The 19,119-nt window shown below is 43.3% G+C and overlaps 1 protein-coding gene across 4 annotated transcripts in view; it reads right to left on the reverse strand.

The window, feature by feature from the left end:
* The window catches only part of LOC148016499 (putative serine/threonine-protein kinase At1g54610), a 76,918-nt gene that overhangs the window by 36,931 nt on the left and 20,868 nt on the right, over positions 1-19,119 (reverse strand). For 3 of the 4 annotated variants that reach the window (XM_087664391.1, XM_087664389.1, XM_087664392.1), the window contains exons 2-3: positions 9,481-9,765; positions 8,855-9,172 (exon numbers count right to left, since the gene is read on the reverse strand). In XM_087664391.1, coding sequence (XP_087520517.1) covers positions 8,855-9,172; positions 9,481-9,765 — 603 coding nt within the window. The remainder of the gene's footprint in view (positions 1-8,854; positions 9,173-9,480; positions 9,766-19,119) is intronic. The other variant, XM_087664390.1, reaches the window with a different exon arrangement.

The raw sequence follows: 19,119 nt of genomic DNA on the forward strand, positions 1-19,119 counted from the left end.
CAGTCAGCACTAGTAATGCTAAAAATACACCTACGGTGAGTAGATCTACGAGTGGTTCTATAGGTGATGGGTCACCTACAGTAAGTCCTTAGTCAGGACGCTTGCGGAGTCGTACTCCTACATCCATTGACACAGATATGTCAGTGAGGGGAAGATTGGATAAGGGAAAAGAAAATATACTTGAGGATGTGACAAGTCCACTTCTTACAGCAGATTATGAGTCATCCAACAGTGATAGTTTGAATAGTGAGTTGGGCATTCCGTCTGTTATGGCGCCTGGAGCAAGGCAAAGTCGTTATGTACCGCCTCATGAGAGGCAAGCTCAGAGTGAGCCACAATTATGAAGATTTGAGAGAGTTAAAAAACCAGTTCACAGGTTTACATACATTGGTTATTCAGCCCGCCATTATGCATATATGGCTAGTATGACAGGTTACAAAGAACCTACAAAGTTTGATGATGTAGTTACAAATGATAACTGGTGTGCTGCCATGGATGAGGAGTATGCAGCCCGACTAAAAATGAGACATGGAAATTGGTTGAGTTGCTTGAAGACAAAGTCCCCATTGGCTGCAAATGGGTGTACAAGGTTAAGTGCAAGTCAGATGGTTCGTTAGAACGCTATAAGGCCAGGCTGGTTGCAAAAGGGTATGCACAGCAATATAGCCTTGACTGTGAGGAAACTTTCAGTCCGGTGGCTAAAATGGCAACAGTCGGAACTGTCATTGCTTTGGCAGCATGCAAAGGCTGGAAATTATGGCAAATGGACATCAAGAATGCTTTCTTGAACGGTGATTTGGTTGAGGAAGTATATATGGAGCAGCCTAAAGGCTATGTTCACCCGAACTTTCCTACACATGTATGTAAGCTGAAAAAGGCTTTATATGGACTGAAACATGCACCTAGAGCTTGGAATGCTCGGATCAGCAATTATTTACAGCAACATGGATTTAGATTGGGTAATGTAGATCATAGTCTGTTCACGAAGAAGACAGATCGTGGATATGTGTTTCTAGTAGTTTATGTAGATGATCTTATCATCACTGGAGATGATGAAGAGAGCATTGCTGAAATTAAATTATGTTTACAGATTGAATTCAGAGTCAAAGACCTTGGTGAACTAAAGTATTTTCTTGGGATTGAGGTAGTCTCTACGCCTCAAGGTATATGGCTGCTACAAAAGCAGTATGCTCATGACATGTTACAGAAGTATGGGATGGTTGAATGCAAGCCTATGGAGACACCTCTTGATTAGAATATCAAGCTACAGATTCATATTGGGAATGACATAGAGAATGTGACGATGTATCGACAGATGGTGGGCAGCTTGATATACTTGACTATTGCCCGTCCTGACTTATATTATGCAGTGGGGCTAATTAGTCAGTTCATGCAGAAGCCTCGCAAACCACATTTAGATGCAGTCAGGAGGATCATGAGATATGTAAAGGGTACTACAGATTATGGGCTATTTTATGCATATGGAAAATCTCTTGACTTGACAGGGTTTACTAATGCTGATTGGGCTGATTGTGCTTATGACAAGAGGTCAACCAGTGGTTATGCATTTGGATTGGGTAGCAGTATGATCAGTTGGCAGAGTAAGAAACAGCCTATTGTTGAATTGTCTAGTACAGAAGCTGAGTACAGAGGAGCTACCTTAGCGGCTTGCGAAGTAGTTTGGTTAATGAAATTGTTGAAAGACTTGGGAATATAGTTGGAAAGCAGAGTGAGATTGCATTGTGATAACCTCGGCAGTGTTATGTTGGCTAACAATCCTGTCTACCTGTCAGAGTGCAGCGGTGTGGAAGCGTAGGACTGAGAGAGAGAGAGAACGCAGAGAGAGAAGAGAGAGAAAGAGACAGTGGAAGATGAAGATCTGCTGTATAAAGTGTGCTGAATACAAAGATATACAGATATATACACGGGCACAGTGCGCTGGACTGCGTGTCTCCACCTCGACGATGCAACCTACTGTTCACCTCGAAGTCTGCTGCAGTCTGCACTGTCTCCTGTTTGAAATCTGCGAACAGAGACAGAATCTGCGCGTGCCACCGGTCTGTAATCTGCGAGCAAAGAAGTGTAGGAGACTGTGGAAATCCTCGGCTATTTATAGCCAGAAAACAGGGCGCAAACAGGGCAGGTCGGCTGCATTAAATGCAGCCGACTGGGCTGCAGACATCGGACTGCCACATGGCAGTCCGACTGCACAGTACCCGTACAGGCGCTGATCTCTAACACCCCCTCTCAGAGCCTGGGCGGGGCAGAAGCTTGAGGGATCTGGAATGTCTCCGAAGTAGAGCCCCTCAGGAACCCCCTCGATCCCTGAATCCCGGAGTGTGTCACGGGCCCATCGAGGAGGAGGCCGAACCTCCCCTCGTCTCTCTCCATCAGCTGAAGACTCTGGAATATCCACCGGTGGTAACTCCTCCGGGGTGACCGGTGGAACAGTAGACTCTGTGTCAGAAACAGAATCATAATCAAAAGGCACGGGCTCCAATGGTACTGTAGCAGGAGCCCAACTCTCCCCTGGATCTCCAAGAACGGGATGCTCCCCACCCGTTGATATAGCCGGAATCTCCACAAACCGCACATCTCGACTAGGGTACACATCCCGCTTGACGGGATCATACAATCGATAGACTTGGGACTGGGAGCTGTAGCTAACAAATACCTGTCTTCGGGAAGTTGCTTCAAATTTATCACGGTGAGCCTTGGGAATGTGAACATAGGCATCACACCCAAAGACCCTAAAGTAAGAAACATCGGGCTTAGTCCCAAAGTAAGCCTCAAAAGGGGTCATCCCATCAACGGCCGAAGTGGGGGATCATTTAAGGATGTGGACGGCAGTAGCCACAGTCTCGGCCCACAGAACCTGAGGGGTCTGTCGGTGCTCCATCATGGTGCGCGCCATCTCGATCACACTGCGGTTTTTCCATTCAAGAATGCCATTTTCTTGAGGAGTGTTGGTATTGGCAAACTCCCGGTGAATACCTTTATCTGCACAAAACCGAGCAAACTCATTAGAAACAAATTCACCACCCTTGTCGGATCGCAAGGTCTTCAACTTCCGGCCCGATCGGTTCTCCTCAAAGAGAAGCCAATCCTTGAAGTAGACCACATAGGGCCACATAGATCCGACAAGGGCCACATAGATCCGTAGATACAAGCTCCATCGGTGAAGTAGACCGCCGCGAAGCTGTGTGGGGAATGGCATCCCTATGCTGCTTCCCCCGAATGCAGGAGACACATGGCTGCTGGCTCACCACTATATCCGGCAACCCTCGAACAAGCTGTCCACGTGACGCCCTCCGAAGATAATCATAGTTGAGGTGACCAAATGTCACAACTCTATAGAAACAGAATTTGTATCCTTTTTCATTAATTTGTCTATATAATGATTTATTAAATTTATTTCCTTTGCACTAATTAGATATAAAGAAAAGTGCATTGGAGCTGGCCACTGATGAGTGGTCACAGGTTATGGTGGACCCACGCGGTGGGTTAGAGAAAAGATAGTTCACACTTCCACCTATATGACCCGATTGGGCGCCTGTGACTAGAACTCACGCATATCAGGGTTAGACTCGCACACAGAAAGGATTGATGCCTTGAAGTGTGGGCTAGATCCACCAGAACAGACAGTTACAATCAACAAGATGGCATGATCATGAAATGTTTGTATAATGTGCATGTGTGGGCTGAAAGCTTGAAATGCACATTTCTTTGCATAGGAAAGTCACATGAAGATTCCGATACCATTTTTGCGATGTACACGGAAAAAGCTTTCATATGATACCCATATTGGGGGGGTTCCTAAATTTTAGGAGATCCCTAAATTTTAGGAGCCTCGAATTAGCCTAAAAATGCTAGTCCTAAAAATAGGGATGTCATTCTAAAAATAGTAAGTTCTGTACTCTGACTGTGCTTACTAAATTTGGTTGTTTCTATTCTTGACAGTATTCAACCCAAAAAGGAAGGCCATAGAGAAGAGACAAGTGTCAAGACACTTGTCACACAAGTTTCCAAGTGTCCCACCACTTGCCACATCTCATGACATGTGGCTGGACACTTGTCTTGTGCTACTCCACTTTCCCCTTTTGTACTAGCTCTCCCCTCTCCTATAAATAAGAGCTCGTTTTTCTTCATTCAACATTATTTTTCTTTGTTGTAAACTCATGTACAGCATCCACAGATAGCCAGAAACTGGCCCCATCCATCCCCATCATCATCCCCCACTTCTCCATTATCAAATTCCTTCATATTCCCTCTTCTATCACTGTTGTTTTACAGGACAGCAAGCCTGTAAATTCATTACAACACTTCCTTCTCGAGCTCTTTCTTCCATTTTAGCTACAAGAAGCAAGCCCTATCCATGTACTGCTGATCAAAGATGGAGAAAGGCTGAATTTCCCTTTTTCTTCTCTCATACTGTAAAGAAATTAGTTCTTATCATTGCATAATAGATAATGCATGTGTGTTTGTACATCTTTGCATGATCTTGTGAGAGTGAGAATTACTTCTTCTCACTCTCAGGTTGATTGTAACTGAGCTCTTCCCTAAGGGACTTGGGTTGAGCAGAAATACATTCCTTCGGGGGGGGTTGCCCATCTTCAACCCTCAATTTTGTCTCCATTACTTTTACATTTTCATGGCTGTAATTTTGTGAGCAATTTTCATTTTCAGCTTTAAGTGTTTATTCTCTTTTATATTAAATCTCGAAAACAAGCGAATATCATAATTGTTAAGCATACTGCGTTGTTCGGGGCGTTTACACCAAACCGAGCATGCCATAACTCTGACTGTGACTGAGAGGTAAGAAGAAGAGTAGAAAGGGCGGTGGAAGACTTCAATTTATAGATGCCGTTCTCCTCATATCCAGATGATAGAACCTTCCTCGACCCACGATCAAGGACTCGCACCGTAGTACTGTCAAACTCCACCAAAAGGCCAAGGGAGCAAATCTTATGAACTGACAGGAGGTGATACCCTAAACCTGGTACATGCAAAACCTCTGAGGTATGGGTACCACTGTGTCCATCTGGAATAAGCTGCATCTTACCGCGTCCTACAATAGATATTGAAGAGCTATCTCCAATGAGAATCTGCCCACGCGAGGATCGCAACTGGGCAACACCATCTGATGAAGGAGTCATGTGCCGGGAGGCACCACTATCAACGATCCACTCTCGAGCCTGGGGAGCCGTCATCGCAGCATCAGAAGCATTCGGTGAAGAGTCCTCAATGACAGCTAGATGAAGAAATGCAGCTGATGAGGGTGCAGCCACCGCTCCAGAATCCTTTGTGTCCTTCTTGTTGGTGTCCTTCTTGTCTTTGTCAGGGCAATCTTTCTTCCAATGGCCAGTCTTTCCACAAATATGACATGTGGATTCTTTGTCCTTGTCCTTGTCCTTGTCCTTCTTTGACTTGTTATCCCCCTTCTTCTTCTTTTGGTCCTTCCCCTTCTTCTGAGAGGCTTGACCTGTCAGCGCCTCCGACTTGGAAGCATTCTGTCCCTTTAGTTGTTCCTCTTGGTCCAAGACCATAGGAACCAACTCTTCCCACCGAAGAGTAGACTCTCGCCCCGAAGCAATAAGGGCAGAGTAGAATGTACCGAATCGTGGCGGCAACTGGGACAATAGTGTGATCGCCATGTCTTCGGAGGAAATCGGCTTCCCCGCATTCTGAACTTGCATCTGAAGCTGCCTTAGCTTGTTGATGTGCTCCCGCAGCGAAGAAGACTTATTTACGGACAAGGTCCGCATCTGTACCTCCAAAGAAACCCGCTTCATAAGGGTCATCCGATTGTACATCTGATCAAGCTCCAGCCATATCTCCCGAGCCACCGTCAAGTGCTCGATGTGAGCGATCACAACTGTAGTACAAGATAGAAAAAGAAAGGAACGAATCCTGGCATTCAGTTTGTCCCAATGAGACTGAGCCTTGGCCAACTCCGTACGAGCATCGGAAGAGAGTTTTGACTCATCTCTTACCGAGGGCCGGTCGATCTCCTCCTGTACAAGCTCCGCCAAATCATAGGACTCAAGGATGGCCAACATCATGACGCGCCAGATGCGGTAGTTGTCGCCATCGAGCTTCTGATCTGCGGGAAGAGCCGGTAAGACAGGCACCTTCCGGTCTATAATCGACTAGAACTCCAAGTCAATCTCTGTAGTCATCTTCACCTGTAATGCCTTCACAAACGCAAAAGCAGCCCCCTCTGACTGTGAAAACTCAGCCTGCTAAGGCTCTTCCGCGTCCTGAAACTTCTTCACCCGTCGGAGGCGATGAAAAAGCAAAATCTGCACTTGAAAGCTGAAAACTCAAACTTCCTCCGCGTCAAACAGCAGTAAACAGCAGCAAATCCACCACCTGGACTCCTTTCCTGTGCGCCCACGCTTGCTTCAGCCTTGTTCCAAGGCGTAGCCCTCCTGTCTGCCCTCAAACGCTGAAAACGCAAATTTGTGTCGCGATAGAAACTCCTCTTCAGGTTGGTTCTGCGCTCAGTCAGCCCTTTAACACTGCTCTGATACCATGTCAGAGTGCAGCAGTGCGGAAGCGTAGGACTGAGAGAGAGAGAACGCACAGAGAGAAGAGAGAGAAAGAGACAGTGGAAGATGAAGATCTGCTGTATAAAGTGTGCTGAATACAAAGATATACAGATATATACACGGGCGCAGTGCGCTGGACTGCGTGTCTCCACCTCGATGATGCAACCTGCTGTTCACCTCGAAGTCCGCTGCAGTCTGCACTGTCTCCTGTCTGAAATCTGCGAACAGAGATGGAATCTGCGCGTGCCACTGGTCTGTAATCTGCGAGTAGAGAAGTGTAGGAGACTGTGGAAATCCTCAGCTATTTATAGCCAGAAAACAGGGCGCAAACAGGGCAGGTCGGCTGGAGACTGGGCTGCAGACAGTCGGACTGCCACGTGGCAGTCCGACTGTGCAGCCGACTGCACAGTCCGACTAGACTGTGCAGTCCCGTACCCGTACAGGCGCTGATCTCTAACACTACCATGCTACGTCCAAACATATTGAGGTTCACTACCATTTCATCAGAGAAATGGTTCTTACAGGGAAGATTGACTTGATTCATGTGAAGACTGAAGACCACGTAGCAGACATATTTAGTAAGTCTCTTGGTAAAGAAAAGTTCATATACTTCAGACAACTACTTGGAGTTTATCAAATGGTTTGAGCTTGAGAGGGAGTGTTAGAATATCAAGCTCCCGTTACTCTTCAGTCAGTCTATCTTGATGTGTGTGATCGACATTAGCTAGATACAGTTGTACATGTGTGTGACATTCAATAAGTCGGTGTAATCAGTGACTTAACCACAGTTAGTCTTGGTTGGTCATACCTATGTGTGTAAGTCTCTTTCAGTTAGTATGATGGAAGAATAATGGAAGAAGAACAACAATGAGCTGAGGCTCATCTTCTGCTCCACTCTATCTCTCTCCCTCTCTTCCAACACTACCATCTACACTCACACTGACGCTCAATGTTGTGTGTCGGGCCTTTCAGCCATTGCAATCAGTTTGTTCCTTCTCGCTTGTGTTCATTCAGTCTTCTTCTCTCCATGTTTGCTTTCCCCTTTCCTTTCCGTTGTGCACTCTGAAACATATAACTGCTGTTCATCCAGATCAGCCTCCAGTTGGCTGCTGGTCATGATCATCCTAGTGCTGCATGGCCGCATTGGACACATTCCACATCATTAGGAACTGTTGTATTTGGCTGTCCTCTTTGCCATCGTAACTAGCTAGGCTGCCCTCATCAGATCCGGCATCGAGTTTTGATAGTTTGCTGCATTTGGGATTCGTGATCCAAAGGACAACACTCTCCTTCAGCATACCTCACCCACTCCCATTAGAGAAGGTGGTTGTTGGACAGCCCTCTGCTCTTTGAGCAGCCATTATATCACACCTAGTATACTCAGTTTGTTCATTGAGTTTCATTTCATCTTTTGTTCTCTCTCCTCTCTTCTTTTGTGTTTTTCTGAGTTCAATCGTTACTTGCTTTCATGCACTCTTTTTTCTCTACAAACCCTAGCAAATCACTTGTCTTATTGGTAGCTTTTAAATGCAGCTTATTGTATATGGGTGCACAAAAAATGTTGGGTTATAGAGAAATCAAATGGGATTTTGGAAACTCAAAACATGGAGTTATACTAGCAATGAGCTCTCATACAGTGGAGGACCACATTGATGAATGCTTGGACTTCCAAGTTACCTTTCTAGGGGAAGGTGTTTGTATGGAGACTTATGTGGAGGGGCTACCGCTTGGGGATCAACTGAACAAAGGGAAGATCAGCCATGAAAAATATGCCTTTGCATGGAGATCAAATTGCATATATTCATTTTTTCCCTGTGGCTCGTAATGTTTGGTTCTTTGTTTCTACAGTTTGGCATGCTTAGAAGCCTAATGATTGGATATCTGGATGGAGGTGCATTGGAAGAGGAGCCTTAGAGATTTTCATTTGTTCAGATGGTGGGGTTTCATGGTGCATTTCATTGACAAGGAATCACTTCATTTTTGACCTGTCAAGGATTCAAGACTACTCCTTTGGAAACTTTTTTCTTTAGGAGCAGCTGGCATGATGGACAAGGAAAAAGGTGGTGCCTTGGGTTCAACTGGTCAAGGTCACTAAAATAACATAAATTACATCACTGTGAGGCACACTGATGTTACTTACATGGAGCTGACATGCTACCTAGAAGGCCTACTATAGAGTCGTTTCTAGCACAGCAAACCTTACAAGAAAAACAGAAGAGATGTATGCAGATCACATGTTCAAGATGATGCATGTTGAAAAAGTTCATTTAAATCATACTACTAAGAGAGCATCTAATATTTACCTCTGTCCTTGCAGGCATTATGGGCTTTCTTGCAAACAATTCTGCCAAAATGCAACCGGCACTCCAAAGATCAATTGCAGCTCCATAGGTTGTGGCTCCTAGCAAAAGCTCAGGTGCACGATACCAAAGTGTCACTACACGGCTCGTCATAGCCTGATTATGATCAGGATCAAAAAAAGTTGCAAGTCCAAAATCTGCTATTTTCAACATTCCTTCTCCATCTATGAGTAAGTTTGAACCTTTGATATCACGATGCAGTACATGACTTTTGTGGCAATGGTCCAGTCCTAGCAATAGCTGCTTTAGATAGCATTTGATCTGCAGTGAGTATAAGTCCACCGATTAAGTTAAGCTGAAATATGTTAGAAACTATTTATCATACTTAGATGTCTTGTGACAATTTGATCTTTCCAGGTATATTGCTCTGATTTGTTTGGAAAAGTAGTGACGGTTACTTTGAAAAACCATATTCATATAAATTAGTTGTAAGATAATGATGGTCTTAAGGACACATTGGAAGGGTTGAATACACTAAGTTATGCAGAGCGACTGCTGTGACACAAACAGTATTTCACACTTCAAATCAATAAGAATTGCCACATAATGGTACTGGTAGAGAAATGCACCTGTTCTTCTGTAAATGATATTTCAGGGCAACTTGCAAGCCCTGCTAGATCATGATCCATGTACTCAAACACCAGATAAAGGCTACAAGACATTCTTGACGTTACCAGTCCTTTGAGCTTCACAATGTTGGGATGGTCAAGCCACCTGAGAACTTTAATTTCCCTCAACATAAACCTGATACTTTCTGGCTCCAGATTATCAAACTTTACTTTTTTCAATGCAACTATCTCTTTGCTGTCAAGATCCCGAGCTTTATAGACATTACTGTAAGTCCCTTGACCAATCTGTGAATGTTAGAATGAGAAATATAATAAGTTGGATAGCTTGAAATTAATAATTTCCCATTGACCTCAGTTTTATATGGATGTTAGGCAAGTCCTTAATAAGCAAAGTGTGGAAAACATTCAGGAAGTAATTCAACCCAAAAGGTGGCAAATTTGGGTAGTAATTTTTTGTTCATTTTCTTAAAGAAAGCACCTTCCTAGACTTTGCAAAGAACCTTCATCCTATTTTAAGTCCAAACAGTGATTGTGGTCTAGATATTATGGAGTTAAACAAATACATAGAGGCTAGAGATTGTGACCGTTGCCACCTAGAGCAGACCAAAGTGGACAAAACATTAAAGAGTTGATTGTAGCCACTTTAGCTTAAGACTGAAACTCAAACAAGTGGAGTTGCTAAGAAGGCTTACTCTTTAATTATTGGTGCGAATAGATCACATGCGGTGATTTTTTGGACAATTTGGTCCTCGACTGTCGACCTATTTCAAACTTCAGACTTCCAAATCATGTACAACTGAACAAGAATCTCAAATATGCTAGAATATGAAAAAGACTCAAGAAATAAATCAACATGTTTGGGGAAGGGGAGGGAGGAAGGAGGGAAGAGATGGGCACACACAAAGAGAGAGGGAGAGAGAGAGAAAGCATATGGGTGTAGCTCAGTTGGTTAAGTTGAACGTGGTCATTTAGCATAGGTTTAGAAAAAGGGAGATTTGAACCCAAATCAATGGGTTAATAAAATAAGTGGCTTACCACTAGGGTAGCCACTTCATTAGGAGAGAGAGAGAGAGAGAGAGAGAGAGAGAGAGAGAGAGAGAGTGTGTGTGTGTGTGTGTGTGTGTGTGAGTGAGAGCAAGCATCCATAAAGTTAGGTCCATGGTTTTTGTTGGTGCTTGTTGTCCTTGAGTTTGCTTGGTTGGCCAAAAGGCCCTTTGTAAATATTTCTATTCATTAATGAGGGGACACACACAAATTAACATCTACATAAGGCCAATGTGGCCCATGAGACAAAATCTAGAGTACATCCATGTCTAATGTCATCTCATAAGTAAGGTGAAGATAACATTAAAATAAGTGGTCTATGAAACAATGGTGAGAATAACTATACAATGGGACTATGCTAGAGTAGAAAGTGTTGTCTCATTGGTAGAAAGAAAAGAAAAAACAAAACAAAACCTAATTTGATGAAACTATTCATAGAAATTGTGGTGGAGACTATAGGCTGTAGCTAAGCTCAAGATTTGCACATGATCTCAGCCATGATGTGGTCCCTAATTGCTCCATTGATATGCCTGGCGATAGTCTTCGGTGTCTCGTAATAATGGCTCTGATCCCTGGCTGTAGTGTGGCCTCCTAGGATGTGGTCCTAGTAGACAAGGTCATTGTGCTCGACAAAGTGAAATGGCTCTATCCAATGTGACTCCATAGCGTGGAATGGGAGGTCCAATGTGACTCCATGACACAACGAAGAGGTCCAAAACCATCACGGAAGAGGCAGTGTTACCGTCCTCGTATGTCATAGTACACTATACATCTACATATGTAGTGCTGCTCTATCTTAGGCTCTCGGCTACAAAGCTAGCAAGTCCTATCCTCTGTCGGAGTATTTGTCCATCTGCCTGTTTGCATCTATAGCCTATGAGAGGAGGTGCAAATCTGTCCAATAGCAGCCTGTATACTATAGGAGAGATGGGTGTTGATGTATGGTGGCCAAATAGTGAATCCATTATCAGTGAGACACAAGAAGTGACTTCGACAGAACTCCATCCTTGGTCCGAGAGGGAGTGGTGGATGGGTCCATGTCCTTATTATCTCAATTCTCAAGATATCAACTCTGATCACCTAGTTCAGCTCTGATCGACTGAGAGAAAGTGTAGGGTAGTCAAGGTTGTCGTCAAAAGGTGGAAGGCGGTTAATATCCTGTTGAGAAATAACAAATTATGTATGCTCCAAGAAGAGATGTCTTGAATCCTATATGCACAGCGAGGAGAGTGGAGAAGCTGAAAAGCTATGAAGAAATGTACTTGGTTCACTTTTCCAGGCAATGCTATTTTGTACTTTGTACTTCATTTTGTGTCTTTGTCATGGTCAGCTCAAGATTGTGTTTATGAGTCCAAGCCTACATCTTGGAACCTAATTCACTTGAGCAATAGTTTGTCCTCTTGTCTATGTCACTATGAGTCTTGTTATCGACTTCCGTCCTCCATAGTCAGTGCTATGCTCTAGATCCGTGTTTTTTAACATGGTATCAGAGCACAGTTGGGCATGGCATAGCTCATACTTTGACTCTCTAGTCTCCCTATACCTCTGGTGATCTCTAACCAACTCACATTTAGGTCTCCAGTTTCAACTTCAAATCTGAGCCTGACCTTGTGGCAGCCATAGCCAGACTACACCTACCCACCTTGGAGCTTCTAGATCTCTCTCTACAGGCCATATCTTCCAGTGATTCCTTTTGGAGATATCTTCCTCTGCTCTAGGCACTTCCTCCTGGCACCTCAATCGATGACATTGTTGCTCTGCAGCTCCAACATTGCAGAAATTGGAACTCCCTGCCCTGTTTGCTGTCGTACAACTCCTGCCACTCATGTGGGCCATGATCTAGCTTGTAGCTATAGGGAAATTGAAGCCCATTGTATGAGCTATCTCACCACCTGAGGGTCCTTCAAAAGATGCACTACAACTCCTACTACAAGCGAAAAACCAATCGGCCTGTTTAACCCTAACAGAAGCCATATCCTTTTGAGCTTCAAGCTCACAAACTCACTTCATTTTCTCTCTTTTGACACTCAAACCAACCTATTGCCACTCTGATTCACTGACTTACTCAGTGATAAACATCAAGGAGAAGACATTTGTGGAGTGTTTGGAAGACTTGGAATATTTAATTAAATATCATCATCAAGCTCCTCTTCCATCTCACTCCATTGGAAGGTTTTGCCACTCTGATCTAAGCTCCCAGCTTAGTTTCCAGCAAGGACTCAAGTTGAAGGAAAAGACAAGCATCAAATAATCACCATTAAGAAGGAAGAAGAGTCAAGCTTAAAGACCAAACATAGTATCTCTTGATACTATAGAGTGCATTCACATTACCTTGCACTTGTGTCTCTTGACACATCGAAATATAACACTTTTGCTGAATAATTGAAGCTTATCAACATGGTAGAACTTGAGCAAATAGCAAAGTTTAATGGAGAAGGTTTCCATGCCTGGAAGGAAAAGACCATGTACCACCTCCTGAGGAAAGACCTCTGGGATCTCTTTGAAAATGATGAAGGTGATACAAATGATGGAGATGACAAGGAAGAAGATTCAGAAAGTGGAATCCTTGCAGTAACTTCATCAAAAACCAAAGAATGAAAGAAGATGAATAACAAGGCACTAGGCATCATTGCCTGGGGACTAAGTGATGATGTACTACATTATATCTCTGGCATTAGAGATGCTAGAACCGCTTGGGAGGAACTTGACAAGATGTTTGGTACCCAAGCAAAGAACTCGAAGGTAAAATTACTTATGCAGTTTTATAAGTTGGATATAAAAGATACTTGCCAGTGTTAATCATGAACCGTATGAGAACCTTGTTTCAATACTAAGTAATGTTCCTAATCTCTCACTCAAAGACATTGAGCACTCACTGCTTGATGGAGAAAGCAAATTTAAAAGCAAAGATGTAAAAGAGACCAGCTCAAGGGAAAATCTTCTATACACCAAAGGAGCTACTGGAGCCAAAGGAAGAGGTCGAGGATTTAACACTGACAACAAAAGTTGGATGACATGTCATTATTGTGGTCAAACTGGCCATATTGCCAGTTAATGTTTTCATAAGAAAAGAGCACAGCAGATGTAGAATGACCACCACCAAAGTCAATTCATGAATGAAGAAGAAGATGATGATGCTTCCGCTACCATCAACAACTCTGACAAATTGTTCTAAGAAATTTGTTCCCATAGTGGATTTGCTTTGTAAAAACCCTTGCCAAAGATGTAAAGTCTCAAACTTTAACTTGACTAGGCTGCCTGTGAGTTAGTCTTCCTGGCCATGTTATCATGTAGGAGGGGAAAAAGCCAGCAAGTGTAGGGACTCATCATTTGAGGGGGGATGTTGAGAAATAACAAATGATGTATGCTTCAGGAAGAGATGTCCCAAATCCCATATGCACAATGAGGAGAGTGGAGAAGCTGAAAAGCTATAAAGATATGTACTTGGTTCACTTTTCCAAGCAATGCTATTTTGTACTTTGTACTTCATTTTGTGTCTCTGTCATGGTCAGCTCAAGATTGTGTTTATGAGTCCAAGCCTACATCTTGGAACCTAATTCACTTGAGCAATAGTTTGTCCTCTTGTCTATGTCACTATGAGTCTTGTTATCGACTTCCATCCTCCATAGTCAGTGCTATGCTCTAGATCTGTGTTTTTAAACATATCCAAACTGTGTAGGCTCATCCAAATAGTCATCTATGAAAACCAATAGCTCTTTTTGCCCTCCGTTGCTAGTTATCTAGATGAAGTTAGTGCCAATTTGGAGTATTTATGGCGTGGAAGCTCCCAAAATTTATACCAAAAGGTCACTATCTTGAAGATCTAGGATGGAGGGCTTCCCATTCTCTTTTACTTCCCAGATTCTAATCCGCTTCTTGCAACTCTCATCATACCTTGGTCCTCTCATTACACCTTTATCTACATAAAATTTGCATTTCAAAAATGAACTAAACCTATTTGACTTATGTGCCACTGCTATTGTGTTTGGTAGAATATGACTTGAAGAGAACCAAAAAGAGAGATGAGTCGACAATTGATGGTTTCCACAACCTCACAACAAGAACACACATGTATATGCCCTTGAGAAGATGCACACATACATTTGTGTAAATCATTCGTGTTGTCATCACAATCAATGGCATTTCCATGCTATCCCAACCATCATAATAATCTCTCTCTATTCCAGTTTGATCAATGAGTAGGCTAAGACGCTTGTGATACAAGTTGTAGCCCCATACCTTTGCTCCATATAGTAGTGTAGGTGTGACTAGGGTATTAAACAACCATTCTTTGGTGCAAGGCTCTTGGAATTGTATGTGAGTACATTGACTCTCAAGTGCCCCTAGTGCTGCATGACTCCCAAATAGACATTTTCCCTCACATGCTTCACAATGTCTCCCCCAAATGTGAATTGATACATAGATCTAGTCACCCATGCTGGTGAAGTATTGAAGGTTAAAGAAGGCACTCTATGGGGGTTGAAGCAAGCACCTAGGGCATGGTCTGACAAGATTGGAGAGTATCTTGTCAACATGGTTTGGTCTTCCCAAGGTTTAGTGTGAGGTCTTTGTCTCTACAAAAGGCATGCAAAGCTCTAGGTGGTGCTACAATCCCTCTAGTGAATCCGAAATGAGAACAATATTATCTGCATACAATAATATCGGTATCAGCACCCTTGCTAGGTTGGCTCTAGCTCCTCCTCCTTAGTCAATGTAATTAAATTCTTTATCTATATATAAAACAAACAATGTGGGGGAAACGTGCATCCTTGTTTCACTCCTATGGTATTGTCAATTCTCTCTGATAACCCCCCAGGTGCCAGTACATGACATGTCACTGTCTCATATAATGCATAGATACCCCATTGCATACCCTTTGGTACTCCAATGTTCTGCAGTCTCTACATAATGCGTGTGCGAGACACCGTATCAAAAGCTTTGCAAAAATCTACAAAGCACCAATATATCTTCTCGTCTTGACGCGGCCCTCCTTAATAATGGCTTTGAGTGTGAGGATATGGTCTAGTGTGGTATATCCACGTCTAAATCCTGCTTGTTCTTGAGCTCTCTTGCCTTACATCTCAGCCCACTCACTAAGTTCATACTCCAATATAGGTCCATATATTTTGGCCGATCGTGATAGTCCTGTAGTTGCTAGGGATCAAAGGATCACCACTCTTAAAGAGTGGAATTGTAGCGTTGTCTGACCAGCTCATAGGGAAGCCCTCACATATTGCTCTGTTGAACATATGGCTAGTATGGCTGCTAGTTTGTTGCAAGAATGTGAGAAATGTTTTGCCACTAGCCCATCCTCATCCTATGCCCTCCCATTTTGTAATCTATAAATCGCATCTCTAACCACTTTCTAGGTGAAGAAAGATCCCTGTGATTGGCCTACAAGCCTATGGGAGACTGCATAGGTGGATGTCTTGGCAGATCATATAGCTATCTTCCATAGTCAAGCCAACATATGATGATGTAATCTGTATGGGGGGTTGTCGTTCATGAAACATCTTCCATGCACTCCTTGGTATCCCTTCACAAAAATAGGTGATATATCTCTGCCTCTGCTTTCACCAAGTAGTCTTGCTGCTTCTTGCACACAAGGCGTTTGAAGAATGTCCTTGCTTGACGATCTGTGTGAGTGCTTAGTTCCACTTCTCATTGTAGATTGACAACATTTATTTCATTTGGTGATTTGTCTCTAATGGATGGTTCCAATATCAGATTCTGATTTTAATTACGAAGATGTGGAGCACATTTTGGTGCATCTAAGAGCCTTGTTGGGATGGTTTCACAATGGTTTCTCCACCAAATATGCAGATGAATTGAAGACTCCTATTGCAAAGTTTTTTAGGTGTGGGGGGTCAGCGGTTGTATGTCAAGTGACTGCAAATTGGGATTCTTCACCTTTTTGCTATGATCCCTTTCTCCATTGATCTCTGTCAGTATCACCCTATTTTCTTGATGGATCGATATAAAAGATGTTTCACAAAGTTTTGGGGAATAGGCTGCATTGACTTTTCATCGCTTATTCATGCACACTAGTATGGATTTATCAATGGACAGAATACATTGTGTGATATCCTTATGTGCAGATTAATATTGACTATGCTAAGACTTGAAATCAAAAGGTGGTAACCGTTCAACTAAATATAGAAAAAGCATATCATCATGTTAGCTAGTCATCTCTGACTGAGCTTATGCAAGCTACAGGTTTCAAAGTTAAAAGTTATTTATACTTTGAGTAGCAATGTGGTTGCTTAGTCTAATGCCTGTTTGTAATGCTATGCTTTCTCTATTGGATAGATTGGCACTTGATGGCCAAATTGTGGGCTTGAAATTCTTGCTACAGGGGGCAGGCTTTTACTGATGATTCATTTAGGTATTTACATGCAGACATGGAAATGTAGAGAGAGCTACGGATGCATGGAAACTACTTGGTTTGGCTTCAGGGCTGCTGTTAATATGCAGAAATCAGCCCTTTTGAGTGGTCCAAAGTAACACTTTTACAGCTTGGATGGTAGGACAAAGTTACTCATCATGGCACTATTACTATAACCTTGGAGACATCCTAAACAGTCAATGAGGTTACCGATGCTTTATTGGATGCATCCTAAAAGAAATGCTTTGTTGGTGATCACTGATGACTTTGGTGAGTTGGCCTGAGACAGCATAGTTAGTCTATGTGTGCTCTTGCAAAAATTAGTACTCACAGCGATTCAGTTGTTTTAGGTACCTAGCTCTAATACCATGTGAGGAAACACTAGCATTTGTAGAAAATATACAGAGCTTGTGACAACATATCTAACAAATGAAGGGTAGAGAGTGAATGAAGAATTAAGAAGAGTCCTCAATGGACAAATTGATGCTATAGATTATGGACTACAATTAGAGTGCTTGAGGGGTAGAACAACTACTGTCTTTGGGAGCAGGCTGAGGAATGCTGAAGGAGAGTGTTGTCCTATGGGATGGATCTTGAATGCAGCAAACCACCCTTGATGCTGAATGTGGCGATGGTGTCTCCAAGGCTGAGGGGTACAGGAAATCAGCAAATGCAGCAGTCTTGTGGATGTCAAAATTCTGAAACAGCAAGGTAAGCCACTAGATGCAGTCAACCAGCAGCAGGGGGTGCAGGAGAGTAGAAACAAAGCTGTTTGGAGGCTGTCAAAGAGTGTGGGGCTGCAGCAGCAGATTACCAAGCTGAAAACACAGCAAAACAGGCCAGGACAGTAGTTTGGATGATGTCACATAAAGATGATGTTGCTAGTAGCTGCAACAGGTCGCCAAGTAGGAGAGGATGCCGCTGATGGATGAGGGCTAGTGCTGTAAAGGCTAGGCAATAGGGTGATGAGGGCTGATGCAAAAATGCAGGGTGCTAGGGCTTGATGATGATGGTGTTGGAGATTTGGTCACCTCCAGGACAGGCACAGTCAGGATCAGGTCAGTTTAGAGCAATTTGTGCAGTCCTACCATGTACAGGGGCACGTTGGGCAGCAATTTTGTAGCTGCCAGAAATTTGGGCAGGTACATCAGGTTGGGCAGGACGGGCAGGTGTGCCATGTAGTAGGCAGCATTATTTCACAGCATTATTTTATTGCTTTTGTGCTGTCAGCCAGTTTATGTAGCAACTGGCCAGTTTTTACTGGCTGACCTGGTCATGTTTATTTTATTATTGTGCCTAATTTAGGGCAGGCCTTCCATTGGTCATGATCATCTTTGTTTTGTGCAAATTGAGAGAGTGCTCCGGCTGATCATACTCTTATAGCCCTTTGTACATACCGCCTTCTATATTCAGCATACATTCATTGCAGTATTCAACATTCTTCTTTTTTTTTTTTGTAAAAGGTAATTGTATTAATTACGAAAAAAGGTACAAGATTACATGATTACATGATTACAAGAGACACGAGGGCCCTAGGCCAACGTGTGGGAAATCCCCGTACTAATGCACTAAAAAGGTTACACCAATCATGGCAACGACCCAGAGGTAATTGCCATATGCCAGGGATGCAAATCCTCCCGAGGGAGCAAGTCGGAGTGTCGAATGAGATCTAGCTGCCAATGCAAGAGCCCTTTAAGCTTGGCAATATGTCTCGGTACATTAGAGGCCGAATCAAAGAGAAAAGCATTGCGCGTTGTCCAAATGTGCCAGCATCCCCAGTATCTGAAAAAGTGAAATAAGATCTGCATATGTAACTGTGGCGGTGTGGGGTACTTTGGGCGCACAAAAACCCAATCGAAAGGAGTTAGTGAGGACCCCACCACCGCGCGCCAGATTTGCGACAAGAGTAACCAGATATTCTTGGCGAGCGGGCAAGAAAGAAAACGATGTCGGGCCGATTCCGCAGTAGTGGTACAGAAGAAACAATTGCCATTCGAGATTCGACGCTTGGAAAGGGCCGAGGCAAGAGGAAGACCACCAATCATTACCCGCCAAAGAAAGACTTTGCATTTGAAAGGTGCCTTATTCCGCCAGCCCTCCATCAGCGTCGCCTGCCACCATGACATCGATTTCCGCAGTCCCCAAACAGTATTAGCTTTCAGACCCAGCCAATGATGATCTTGAATGAGAAGATGATACACCTGATTAGT

Source organism: Lygodium microphyllum, chromosome 23, assembly GCF_053477565.2.
Source record: "Lygodium microphyllum isolate KBCC chromosome 23, Lygodium_microphyllum_v1.1.10, whole genome shotgun sequence".
In the NCBI taxonomy this organism is placed as follows: Eukaryota; Viridiplantae; Streptophyta; class Polypodiopsida; order Schizaeales; family Lygodiaceae; genus Lygodium; species Lygodium microphyllum.